The sequence below is a fragment of the Elephantulus edwardii genome, unplaced genomic scaffold, assembly GCF_000299155.1.
Source record: "Elephantulus edwardii isolate Elephantulus edwardi_28Jun2011 unplaced genomic scaffold, EleEdw1.0 scaffold00026, whole genome shotgun sequence".
In the NCBI taxonomy this organism is placed as follows: domain Eukaryota; kingdom Metazoa; phylum Chordata; class Mammalia; order Macroscelidea; family Macroscelididae; genus Elephantulus; species Elephantulus edwardii.
In genome coordinates, this window is record NW_006399776.1 from 4998189 (window position 1) to 5010629 (window position 12441).

The following is a 12441-nucleotide window of genomic DNA, read 5'->3' on the forward strand; positions in this document are numbered from 1 at the left end:
TATGGAGTGAGGTGTGGGTCTTGCTTGAGTCTTTTGCAGATATTTTTCCAATTTTGCCAACACCATTTGTTAAAAAGGCTGTCGTTCCCCCACTTCACTGTTGGGTTTTGTTTTTAAAGTTTGTTTGCTATTGGATGTTGTCGGGCTTTTCTAATTGTATACAAGTGAGTGGAGAAATTGGGCATGATAAGAAGGTTCAGAAGCCTCCAAAGATCACTGTCATTCACTTGTGAGTTAAACCAGGTTCATTGTCTTATTCATTGTCAGTTATCTCTTAAGGAAGGGAAAAAATGCTGTGGAATCCATTCATTTTACTGAAACAATTGCCACATCTTCCTTCTTAGTGGTTTTCTGTGGTGGGTTCGAACTGCTGATCTTTCTTTTATCTGCCAACCATTTTAACTACTGTGCCATAAGGACTCAATATTGTTCTCTAGAACATAGCTCTTTTGAAATTTTAGATTTTCAACAGTTGTAGTACGATTTTTAACTCCTATTCATAGAAAGCAATTATATGGGGACAGGATGAGATGGTGGAACACTAGTGCCCACTCCACAACACCTGGCTGGCTATCTTACCTAGAGTAAGTCAGAGAACTTCCTGGAATCTTAAATTAGATTAATGAGGTCTCTGCCAGGTTCAATGCTCCACGAGTCTATGAGTCAGAAGTTACTTTTCTTAAAGGCAGAAGCTGTGCATGGAGTCTGACCTGAGGTTATTGTCTTAGGACAGGAGGAGGGAGCTGGGACAGCCTGGAAGTGGTGATTGAGGCAGAGCATAGCCACAAGCATGAGCAGGTCTTCTGAGGGTCATGGTTTAGGCAGTGCCAGGCAGGTGGAGAAAGGGAGGAATTGAAGCCTAGCAGGAGGTTTACACACAGCGAGCGTGTCAGTGTACTGATGGCCTCATGTCTGAGGTGGCTCATTGTCCAGCCACCTCAGTCATCACCCAGAAAACACCATGAGGTGTAGGAGGGAGAAGGGTGATGGCAGGTATATCTCACCTGCAGTTCAGTCCAGCTAGGTCATGCTTCTGTCCACCAGGTGGTGTTCCCGTGTGGGGTACCTATCCTAGGGTGCTGGATGGCAGTCAGCTAGATGGAGAAGTGGGGAGGGAGCCTTCTCTGAGCAGAGATCTGGAAGTTCTGAGGTACCGTTGACCTGATGGGCAACACAGTGGTCTCAGGAGGCCTGCAGGAGTTTTCAGCTGCTTCAGCTGAGAGACTGAGCAGCTGTGGGCCTTTCTGTTTTAGTTGGGGCTAGCTCCAGACAAGGGCCACACGGGACAGTATTCATTCACAGGCAGTGGTCCAGAAGGACCAAGGCTGAGAAAATGTCGTAAGGATGTCTAGTAAGCAGCTGATTCTCCCCATCTGAGTGTGGCCACCATGCCGAGCCCTTCAGTGGTCTTCAGGGCCCAGCCCTCCCACTCCAGACCCGTCCAAGGCAAGGAAATTTCTAGTCTTACCATTTATCCATCATATCCTCAGGAATTCCATTTAAAGCCTCTAATTTGGTGAAAATAATCTTGTGTCAAGTGGCTAATGGTTGTTACATATATATTTGCTGTATATACAGTATTTTTATTGATATTTTAATGAAAGTTTATAAAGAACTTGGATTTCCATTCAATCATTGTTGCACATTTTCCTCCCTGCCCCCCTCCAGTTTGCTTTTTTCTTTGGGGAAAAACATTCATTCATTGTTACAGAGTCCTGTTTGCACACACACCCCACCCCCTCTCCAGACCACTTTTCTATGCAGCTCTTATTCTGGACTCCTGTCATGCCAGTAATACCTAATCATATATGCCCTTTATACAGTTCTCTCCCTCATCTGTTTCAGTGCTGTGTACATTATTTACCCCCTCTTTTCTTAGTTTCTCCCTAACCCCCATGTCTGTCCTGTTTTATAACAATGGCATTATGCACTATTTGTACTTTTGTAACTGATATTTCACTCAGCATAATGTCCTCCAGGGTCACCCATTTTGTATAATATTTCATGAGTTCCTTGTTATTCAGTGCTGCATAAAAGTCCATTGTGAATATATGACAGCTTTTCTACCCATTCATTTGTTGATGGGCACTTGGGTTGTTTCCAGTTCTTTGCTATTGTGAACAAACAGCAATAAACATGGCTGTGGATATATCTGCTTGGGTGGTGGTTATGGTTTCTTTAGGGTATATTCTCAGTAGTGGAATTGTTGGGTCAAATGGTATTACTATTTCCAACTTTTTGAGAAAGCGCCATCCTGCTTTCCAGAGTTGTTGCACCATTTTACACTCCCACCAAATGTGAATAAGGGTTCCAGTTTCTCTACAACCTCGCCAGCATCTGTTGTTTGCTGCTATGTTGAATTTTGCTATTGTTATTGGGGTGAGATGATATCTCATAGTTGTTTTGATTTGCATCTTTCTAAGAACTAGGAATTTTGAACATTTCTTCTTGTCTTTGTTCACCATCTGAATGTCCTCTTTGGTGAAGTGTCTGTTCGTATCCTGTGCCCATTTTACGACTGGTTATCTTGTGGCAGAAAGCCTCGAATTCTAAATGCAGTGTTCCAAAGCATTGTGTTTCTCTGGTTGTCTCAGAGAATCTTGTAAATATTTTAAATTACATAGATTTGTGACAGACAGATTTGGTTTATCTCTCCAAGTCTATACTCTTAGCAGTAGCCTGCCAGTGTGATGTTGCAGGTTTTTTGTAAAGTGGCCTTTGCATTGATGGGAAATCATGTGTGTTTTTTCATTTATACACTTCTTTTTACTCAGATCTTAGTGAATATCTTTGGCTCCGCCATCCACGGAGCTGTACAATGTGTTCCTTTGCCTCCTCTATTTCATTTCTTCCCTTCTCCACGGTCATAGTACAAGTCTGTTCTCTAACAGGGTTTTCCATAGCTATATAGTCATTTTCTTTTTGTAATCATTGCTCTGTTTTATTTCCTTTCTTATTTTAGTTATTTACTTGGCTTCTCAGTTGTTCTGTAGTATTCAAGATAAACAAAGAGAGTGTTGTTAATGAGCATTCCTAAATATACTAAAGGGGAAAATCAGTAGAGAAGTGGAAATGTTAAGAAAGAGGGTAACAAGTTCAGACAGCCCTCCTGGCAAGATTCATATTCATTCATTCACTCATTCATTCTTTCTCTTTTTTCTACACACACATTATAGGTAGCAGTTTCTTTCTTCTACCCCCTAGGTCACCAACATGCTGGGGTTCCCCTCTGCCAGACGAAACACCTGCCCTCCCCGCATGGTCTCACCACTAGTCCTATGCAGAAATAACGGTGCCACCTGCAAAGACCATAGAATGTAAACTATCCACAGGGTGGTTATGGAAATTCTCATCTCTTTATTCACAGGCATGGAGTTCCATGTAGATCAATCAGCATTTATTTCAGCCTCTAACTTTGCTTCCTGGGCTCATGGACACTAGTCCCAACTCTAGTGTCATCTTCTCTTAGGATGGTAATTAAGCACAGACTTACCATCTCTTCTTCCTAGACCCTACTGGTACCCCTCACTCCCTGTGTAGACAACCAGATAGCCCGTCAAGTATTTCTGAACTATAGCCAGAGGCTGAAAATTTCTAAAAGAACTTCAAGCTGGGGTGGAACACCATCACAACAGTTTTTAGAAACACCTAGTCCCGGTTAGTTAGTAGTTGTTGTTGTTGTTATTGTTGTTGTTGTGTGCCCGCAAGTTGGAATGGACTCATAACTCACCTCCAACAGGTTTTCAGAGGCTGTAAATTACACAGGAGGGAAGTGCCCATCTGTCTCCTGCGGTACAGCTGGTGGACACGAACCACTTGCCTTTGAGTTGACAGTGCAACTCCTTATCCTCTAAGCTGCCTAATAGTTATTGCCTAAAACTGATAGCTTGCCAAGTTGAGTTATGCTCATTATAGTTAAGATTGTTACATCATAACTATTAGTGGCTGATTTTAGTTTAGTTACTGATGACTTAGGACACCAAGTGTGTTAGAGTAGAACTACTCCATAGGATTTTCTTGGATATAATCTTTATGAAGCAGATCACCAGCTTTTTTTCTTCTTGCATTACCCCCAGGCAGGTTCAAACTGCCAACCTTTTGGTTCTCAGCAGAGTGCATTCTGTTTGTACCACACAAGAACTTTTATACTACAGACATTTGGGCAGTTCTTACTGTGGGCTGGAATGAACAACATAGGGAATAAATTTTCACTAGAGAATTTCTGAGGGCCTTGAGAATCATGGTCCTGTGTGGTCACCTGTCAATGTTAGCGTGCATGCGAGAAACCTTTGCTTGTTTCGTGTCTGATACAGTTGCAAGTGCCTGTTCTCATCTGTCATGTGCCCCTTCAGGTACATGCCTACATCATCAGTTACCTAAAGAAGGAGATGCCAAGTGTGTTTGGAAAGGAAAACAAGAAGAGGGAGCTTATCAGCAGGTTACCAGAAATCTACATTCAACTGCAGCGGGAGTACCAGATTTCTGCGGGAGACTTCCCCGAAGTCAAAGCCATGCAGGTACTGGAACCCATTACAATGTCAGGGGACAAGAAGGGAGGGAAGTGACAGGGCTAAATTATCTGGCCCATTGATTGATCAAGGAGAATACAATAAATCTATCTTTCTAATGGTGGCCTATGAAAATACACTTCTGTGAATAAAACACGCTTACCTGCCTTCCAAACTTTTTTAAACAAAGGAGGCATAAAACAAACATAAACAGAAATCCAGTGTGTGTCTGGTTGTCTCCATGAACAACTCTTCCCAGCATTAGATGGTACCTGGCTACTATTACTGAATGTGTGTTCAGAGATTGTATAAAACAGTGCTGACCAAAAGAGGAGAAAATGCAAACTGGACTTTGTAATTCCCAATGGAATCGAGACTTTCTGGAGCCATTGATGTTGGATGTAACCTTGAAATTATTGCTCTGAAATGGTCTTTAAACAAAATGAGTCCCTGAAATCTTCTTTGAACCAGAACACAATTTAGCTTAATTAGTAAATTATGTCTGCTTTGAATTTGTACTGTTTTAAAAAATTATCTGTGTGTGGTCAAAATGGCAACCCCATGGATATAAAGTTTAAGGGAGCTGGTGAATTTAAGATAGTAGTATTAGGATTACTTATTTCAAAAAAGTTTTGGAAAAGTAGTGTTGGGATGGTAGTATAATGTGAAGAATATTATCAATGTCCCTGAATTGTACAAGTAGATGTTGTTGAAATGGTGGGCCTTTGGTTATATATTCATTCACTAAAAATAAATAACACTTCTAAACAAAAGAGATATACAACCACAAGTAAAATAAGCTAGCTGGGGTGTGGGGGAAGTTGAATGAGCAGTCCTTGTAGACTGTGTTCAGGGAGGTGGTTTTGATGTTGAGATGATACCTGCTTATTAGAATCCCAGAACCTAATAGAAATCTGAGCAGAAGTGACCTGTATAGGTCACCTGCACCATCCTCCTCCAGCTCAGGCTCTGCCCTGCTAGGATTGTGAGCACAGCTGGCCTTGCTGCTATAGACGCAAGGTCCAGTCAAAGGCTAAGAGTCTCTGCGTGCAGCTGGACTTCATCTGGAGCTCATAAAATTTTTGTTTAAAGGTCAGAGCCATGAATCTGATTTCAGGATCTCTGCAGATGTCTCTGGACATCCTCAGTTGAACCCAGGTGGCTGCTGACTTCAGCCATCTGGCCTGGCCAAGTGTGTCCACTACCCTGCCATGAAGGTGTCATGACTGTGTCACTGTTGACCAGATCATTTAAGCGAGGCCAGTCCATCTGTGCAGATGGTTCTCTAAGAGCCAGCTTGGCCACTTTTTTGTCTAAAAATCTGTCTGATTGGAAGCCACCATCCTCTTCAAAGGAGGGCATGCAAAGTCAGCAGAGGATGTAAATGAAGGAGGCAGGCCAAGTGTGCAGAAGCCCCATTGCTCTGGCTACCTGTGGTTCCCCACATTTGCTAGAGATGTGGGTTCCAAGAAATCAGTCTCTACATGGAGGAGAGCAGCTCTGCAGGTGCAGGGAGGGTTTGGAGCGAGCACGTAGGAGGGAGCAGGTTAGGAGGTGCAGTGCGGACTCGAGACCAGCCACAGAATCATTGCCTTGTGGGACATAGACCTGGATTGTTCCAGGGAAAACAGAAACTGGCCTTGTCAGTTAAAAAAACACATAGTCTTCTAATTTGAGCTCAATTTTTAAAAAAAAATACCAGGTAGACCAAGCAGCGTCTATCTCTGTGTCAGCTTCAACCTGAAGACCACCAACTGCTATCTTTTCCTGAACTTCAGAGAAAGACACAACTGAGGCCAGAGTGCTCCTGTCACCTCTGAAGGGGAGAAGAAGGGGACCATAACTAACCAACCTAGCCACTGAGTCAATTCCAACTGTTACTAACCTTATAAGACAGAATGAGATTGGCCCCTGAGGCTTCCGAGCCTGTGGGTCTTTAAAGCACAGTCTCAGCTTTCTTCCTCAGGGTGCTGCACTAACTCTTAGTTAGCAGTCCCTGCTTAACCTACAATGCCAGCAGGAAAGGAAAAGGAGGATGCAGGTGAAGGAAAGACGACAGACACATAGAAGGGCAGGAGGGGAGGCTTTGGCTCCGAGCTGTTTGGGGTGTGTGTGTGTGTGTGTGTGTGTGTGTGTGTGTGTGTGTGTGCGCGCGCGCGCCATCGAATCAGATCTGACTGGTACAGGAGGAGATTGCCCCTCCTTCTCCAGCAGAGCATCTGGTGGATTCAAACCGCTCACCTCTGGGCTTGCAGTGCAGCTTCTTGCCACTAGGCCACGAGAACTCCCTCAGCTGTTTCTTTTTTAATGTAAACTTTATATATTGTAAAATTTTATTGTGACATTCACACATGAACAGAGGGGTAGCATCTCCTAACACCTGGATGACAGCTTTTTACAGCTGGGTCAAGAGTGGGTGCATCCAGTCGTGTGATTGTCTACAACTATGTGACCATCTTAAAAATACATACCGAATCCCCTGTCTCTTCCAGAAATGAAATAGATATCCCTGCACTCTGAGAATGAATGAGTATCTTCATGGTCATGGTGGCGATGGTGGTTGTGTGCCTGGTCATGGAGGTGGCCAGTTTGAGGACTAACTATGCAGTCTCCTGCAGTGGGCTCCCTGCACACCCTTGGGTTAGGTCCAATAACAGTGACCGGACTTTCAGGCAGAAAGTGTTCTACTTACTCTTTTAGACAACATGGATCATGACTACACCCACTCTGTACTGCCATGGTCAGGCTCCAGAGACTAAGCTGTTATGCAAAACTGGAGAATGACCACACTGATGACAAAATAGAAAATGACCACATCATACATAGCTGCCAAACAAAGAAGTGGTCCAGCAAAGTTGACTCGTAACCTCAACCATCACACACAGTTGCTCTTGCCTTGTACCTCAGTGTCCCTATCACGTGTGTATCATTAATGCATAAAATAGGTAGATCTTTTATTATTGTTGTAAATGTGAAACATCAGTTAACACAATAATGATCCTTTGGCATGAGGTCGAGTCAGGATCTCAGGACCAGCCAATGCCCATTTAGGTGGAAGATAGGAGAAGAGCTTGAACTCCTGGGGTCAGATCCCATAGCAGAGACCTTAGCACCTCCACTGACACTTGAGTGCCCAGGACTGGGAATGAAGAGCCCCACCTGAGATTGCTCCATTCTTCTGTCTGCATCTATTCATTCATTCAAGAAGTTGATGGCCGCGCACTGTTCTGTTGTTATTGCTGTGTGTCATTGAGTTGAGAACGACTCATAGCAATCCTCCCTGTCCTATCCTGCACCATCTTCCTCACTTCTGACATCACTGTGTCAGTCCACCTGGTTGAGGGTCTTCCTCTCTTTTGCTGACCCTCCACTTTTCCACGCATGATGTCCCTTTCCACAGAGTAGCCTCTCCTAACAATATGTCCAAAGTGTATGAGACAAAGCTCAGTCATCTTTGATTTCAAGGAGCATTCTGGCTTCTCTTTCTCTAAGACATATCAGTTTATTCTCTTGGAAGTCTGTGGGATATTCAGTACTCTTCTCCAACACCACAGCTCAAAGGCCTCTGTTCCAGGTTCCTGGAATAGATCAACGAACAAAATGGCCAAATTTAAGCATGAGGAGCTTGTACTCTGTTTAATCTTTGTTCTTCTGTCATTTGCAATGAAACTTTGGCAGCAAAATGGAGACATATGCTCCTTGTCACAACAGGAGCGCTGTTGTGCAGCAATGTAATTCATTAACTTTGGGTACTGCTGTTTAGTGTCTCTCCCCTCCTAAGGCTCAAATTCCATGAAGTTGTCCTGCTCATGCCCCAGCATCTAGGAAGCTCGTTAAATGCTGAATGGTCAATAAGCTACTCTAGTTCGTATCCGGGCGCTCTGGTGATGTAAGTGTGTGGAGTGTGCTGTTAATCTAAAGGTGACTGGTTTGAATCCACCCAGCAGCTCCAAGGGAGAAAGATGGGGAATCTCCTCCCATGCAGTTTAGGGGTTTTTATATAGTCCATGTCATATTTAGGTCAGTGAGTATCTTCCCCTGGAAATTAGAAATCCAATAGTGATTTACCATGGAAGGCAAACAATGCCTAGTTTTTAGAGAATCCTTGGGGAATGAAGCAGGCCTGGAGCCGTAACACTACCTTGACTCACTGCTCTCTGATATGTCAGGCTAGTTGCTGAGAACACCAGGTGGGTGAACTAGTCTCTACTGTGAGAATCTGATACCCTTTCTAGCCTCATGAGGTCTGTGTCTGGGACAGCAGCAGGGGATGTAAACAAGAGGTGAATGTGTTAAGATCTTTGCATGTTGAAGTTTCTGTTCTCCATGTTCTCTCCTGGGCTGAATCAGTCAGTGGTGATTCAAGTTATAGTTAGTTCAAGAGAGGAAGCTATAATAAGAATCAAACATGTATTTTGAAGGCTTCTGCCCAGGCTGAGAGAGGCCTAAGTCTGAGCTGCACCCTTTGGGGGAAATCAGAAATCGGGTTTGCCACAGGAATGTGTCAGTGCCACAGAAGGAGAGTGCCGGAAACACCACCCTGTTTCTAGTGAACTAGACGTTGAACTGACTCACTGTTCTTCTTACTCCGAGCGTTTGAGGACCATAGTTGCCATGTTGTCAGCAGTCCAACAGCAGAGGGCAGCAGAGCCATCCCTATCTGTGCTGTATCTGGGCTGATTTGAAAACTGCTTCTGGCAACTTAGTCAATGAGTGGGCGAGAGCTGACTGTGGGCTGCAAACTGGCCTTTGCATTTCCTTCTTGTTGTTGCTATTGTTAGATGCTGTTGAAGTGACTACAGCTCCTAGCGACTCTATGTGCAATGAATCTGAATGCTCCCCTATCATTCATACCATACATATCATTCTCAACATCTCTGCAGCCTGTGGCTACAGTCACTGTGTCTGTCAGTCTGTCTCAATTGAGAGACTTCCTTTCTTTCGCTGGCCCCTCCACCTTTCCAAGCACAGTGTCCTTTTCCAAGGACTAGTTCCTTCTAATGGCAAGCCCAAATTAATGTGTGATAAAGCTTCACAATCTTTGCCTCTAAGAAGTACCCTGGTTGTACTCTCTCAAGGGCATACTTTTTTGTTCTTCTGGCAGCCCATAGGTTATTCAGTACTGTTCTCCAATGCAACAACTCAAAGGCATGCATTATTATTCTGTCATCCTTAGTCATTGTCCAACTTTCAGATACATAGCAAATAATTGAAAGACCACCTTAGTCTTAAACGGGCATCATTGTTCCTTAACACCTTGAAGAAGTGCAACACATCTTTTGATTTCTTAACTCCTGGTACCAAGGGTATTGATTTTGGGTAAAAGCAAGATGAAATCATTGATTACCTCCAATCTTTTCTCCACCTATCATAAAGCTGCCTTTTGGCCCAGTGGTGGAGATTTTTGTTTTCTTTCTTTTTTTTTTATGTTGATATGTGGTTCATGTTTAAGGCTGTGTCTTTGTTCTTCTGCAGTAAGTATCTGAGGTCCTCCTCACTGTCAGCAAGAAAGGTTGTATAATCTGCATAACACAGGTTGTTGATGGGTCTTTCTCCAATCCTGATGCTACATTAAAGTCCAGTCTACCAAATGATTTGCTCAGCATACAGATTAAATAAATATGGAGAAAGGTACAGCCCTGATGCATACCTTGCTTGATTTTAAACCATGCAGTTGTTCTGTTTTACACAACAGCTTCTTAGTCTAAGTATAGATTTTTCCTGAGCACAATTAAATGCTCTGGGATTCATGTTCTTCTCAATATTAGCCATAATTTGTTATGATCCACTTTGCATTGTCAATGAAATACAAATTGACATCCTCTTGGCGTTCTATGCTTTCAGCCAAGATCCATCTGACATTAACAATGATGACCTTGCTACCCCAGCCTCTTCTAAATCTGGCTTGAATTTCTGACAGTTCTCTGTTGATGTACTGTTCTAACTGTTTTTAAATTCTCTTAAGCAAGATTTTACTTGCATGTGATATTCAATTATTTCTTTTGGATTACCTTTTTTGGTTATAGCAACAAATATAGATCTTTTTCTTGTCAAGTGGCCAGATAGTTGTATTCCAAACTTCTTGGGGGGTAGATGATGTCTTCTTGTTGTTGTTAGGTACTATCAAGTACAACTCACAGTGGCCCTATGAACAGCAGACTGAACCCTGTCCTGTATTGTGACATCCTCATCATCCCTGACATATTTGAGTCCATTGCTGCAGTTGAGGATCTTCCCCTCTTTCGCTGGCACTCCACCTTTCCAAGCAAAATGTCCCTTTCCAAGGGATAGCCTCTCCTAGCAACATGTCCAAAGTATGTGATGCAAAGCTTTATTTCTTTGCCTCCAAGGAGCACTCTGGCCACACCTTCTCCAAAACATATCTACTTGTTCTTTTGGCAGTCCATGAGATATTCAGTACTCTCTCCACCACCACAATTGAAAGGCATCAGTTCTTCTTCTGTCATCTTTATTCATTGTCTATTTCTCAGGTGCATAACAGGTGATTGAAAAGATCATAGCCTGAATCTGGCACACCTTAGTCTCCAAACTGATACCACTGCTCCTCAATAATTTGGAGAGGTCCCTGACTGCAGACTTTCCCAGTATGGTATGTCTCCTGATCTCCTTACTGCTGGTACCAAGTGTATTTATTTGTGGATCCAAGTGAGATGAAGTCATTGATAGATTCCATCTTCATCTATAGTGATGTTGTGAGAATTTTTATTTTCTTGATGTTGAGATGTAATCCGTATTAAAGGCTGTAGTCTTTTATCTTCTGCAGCAATTTCTTCAAGTCCTCCTCACTCCTAACAAAGGTTGTGTCATCTGCGTAATGTAGATTATTGATGTGTCTTCCTCCATTCCTAGTGCCACATAGAGACCAGCTTCTCAAATAATTTACTCAGCATAGAGATTAAATAGATATGGAGAGAGGATACAACCCTAATGCACTTCTTTCTTAATTTTAAATCATGTAATGACCTCTCCAGAGTGCTGACGAGCAGCGATGTCAGCCTGGAGACTAAGGTGCATCTAATCCAGGCCATGATCTTTGCAATTACTTGTTATGCTTCAGAGAGCTGGACAGTGACTAAGGATGACAGAAGAAGAAACAATGCCTTCGAGTTGTGGTACTGGAGAAGAGTCTTGAACATACATACCATGGACTTCCAAGAAAATAAATAGGTCTGTCTTGGAGAGGGTGAAACCAAGTCTTCCTTGGAGGCTAGGATTTTGAAGTTCTGTCTCACATACTTTGGGCATATGGCCAGAAGAGACTGATCCTTGGAGAAGGACATTATGTTGGAAGGATAGAGGGACAGCAGAGGAGATAAAGACCCCAGATGAGATGGATTGATACAGTAACTGGGCAATTGGGTTGGTGTTTTGGGACTGGCTCAGAGCAGGGCAGGGTTCAGAGCTGCTGTACATAGGGTCGCTATGGGTCACAGGTGACTTGATGGCACTTAACAACAACATATTATATTGGTTTCTTTTTATTTAAGCCTCTTGTTTAGAGTCAACAAGACCTTGTGGAGGGCCTTTGTACTTAAAAGTCGGTTGTTACTATATTTTGGAAGAACATTCTTCTAAATGGTACAGGACTCTTCTGCCATTTTACTGTACTGAGATAGCCTGAGGTTGCTGTGATGCTGAACCTTATGCCATTGGGATGTCAAATGCCGTAACAGTTACCCACAGTGGACAGTGTTTGGTGAGCTTCCAATTTAAGGCATGTTTTGAAGCAGAAGTGACATCCACTTCCTAAAAACCATGCCTCTAGAAACTATGAATTTTGAGAAATGACAATAGTTATAGAAAGGCTTCAGGTCTTTTGTTCATAGGGTCGCAATGAATTGTGCTCGACTCTATAGCAATCAACATGTTTCTTTTTTTTTTCCTTTTTGGCAATTTTTTTTGTTTCTTTTTT

The 12441-nt window shown here is 42.9% G+C and overlaps 1 protein-coding gene across 1 annotated transcript in view; it reads left to right on the forward strand.

Annotated features, from left to right (window-relative positions):
- EHD4 (EH-domain containing 4) overlaps positions 1 to 12441 on the forward strand; it is a 114046-nt gene that overhangs the window by 93545 nt on the left and 8060 nt on the right. The window contains exon 5 of the mRNA XM_006882983.1: positions 4353 to 4517. Coding sequence (XP_006883045.1) covers positions 4353 to 4517 — 165 coding nt within the window. The remainder of the gene's footprint in view (positions 1 to 4352; positions 4518 to 12441) is intronic.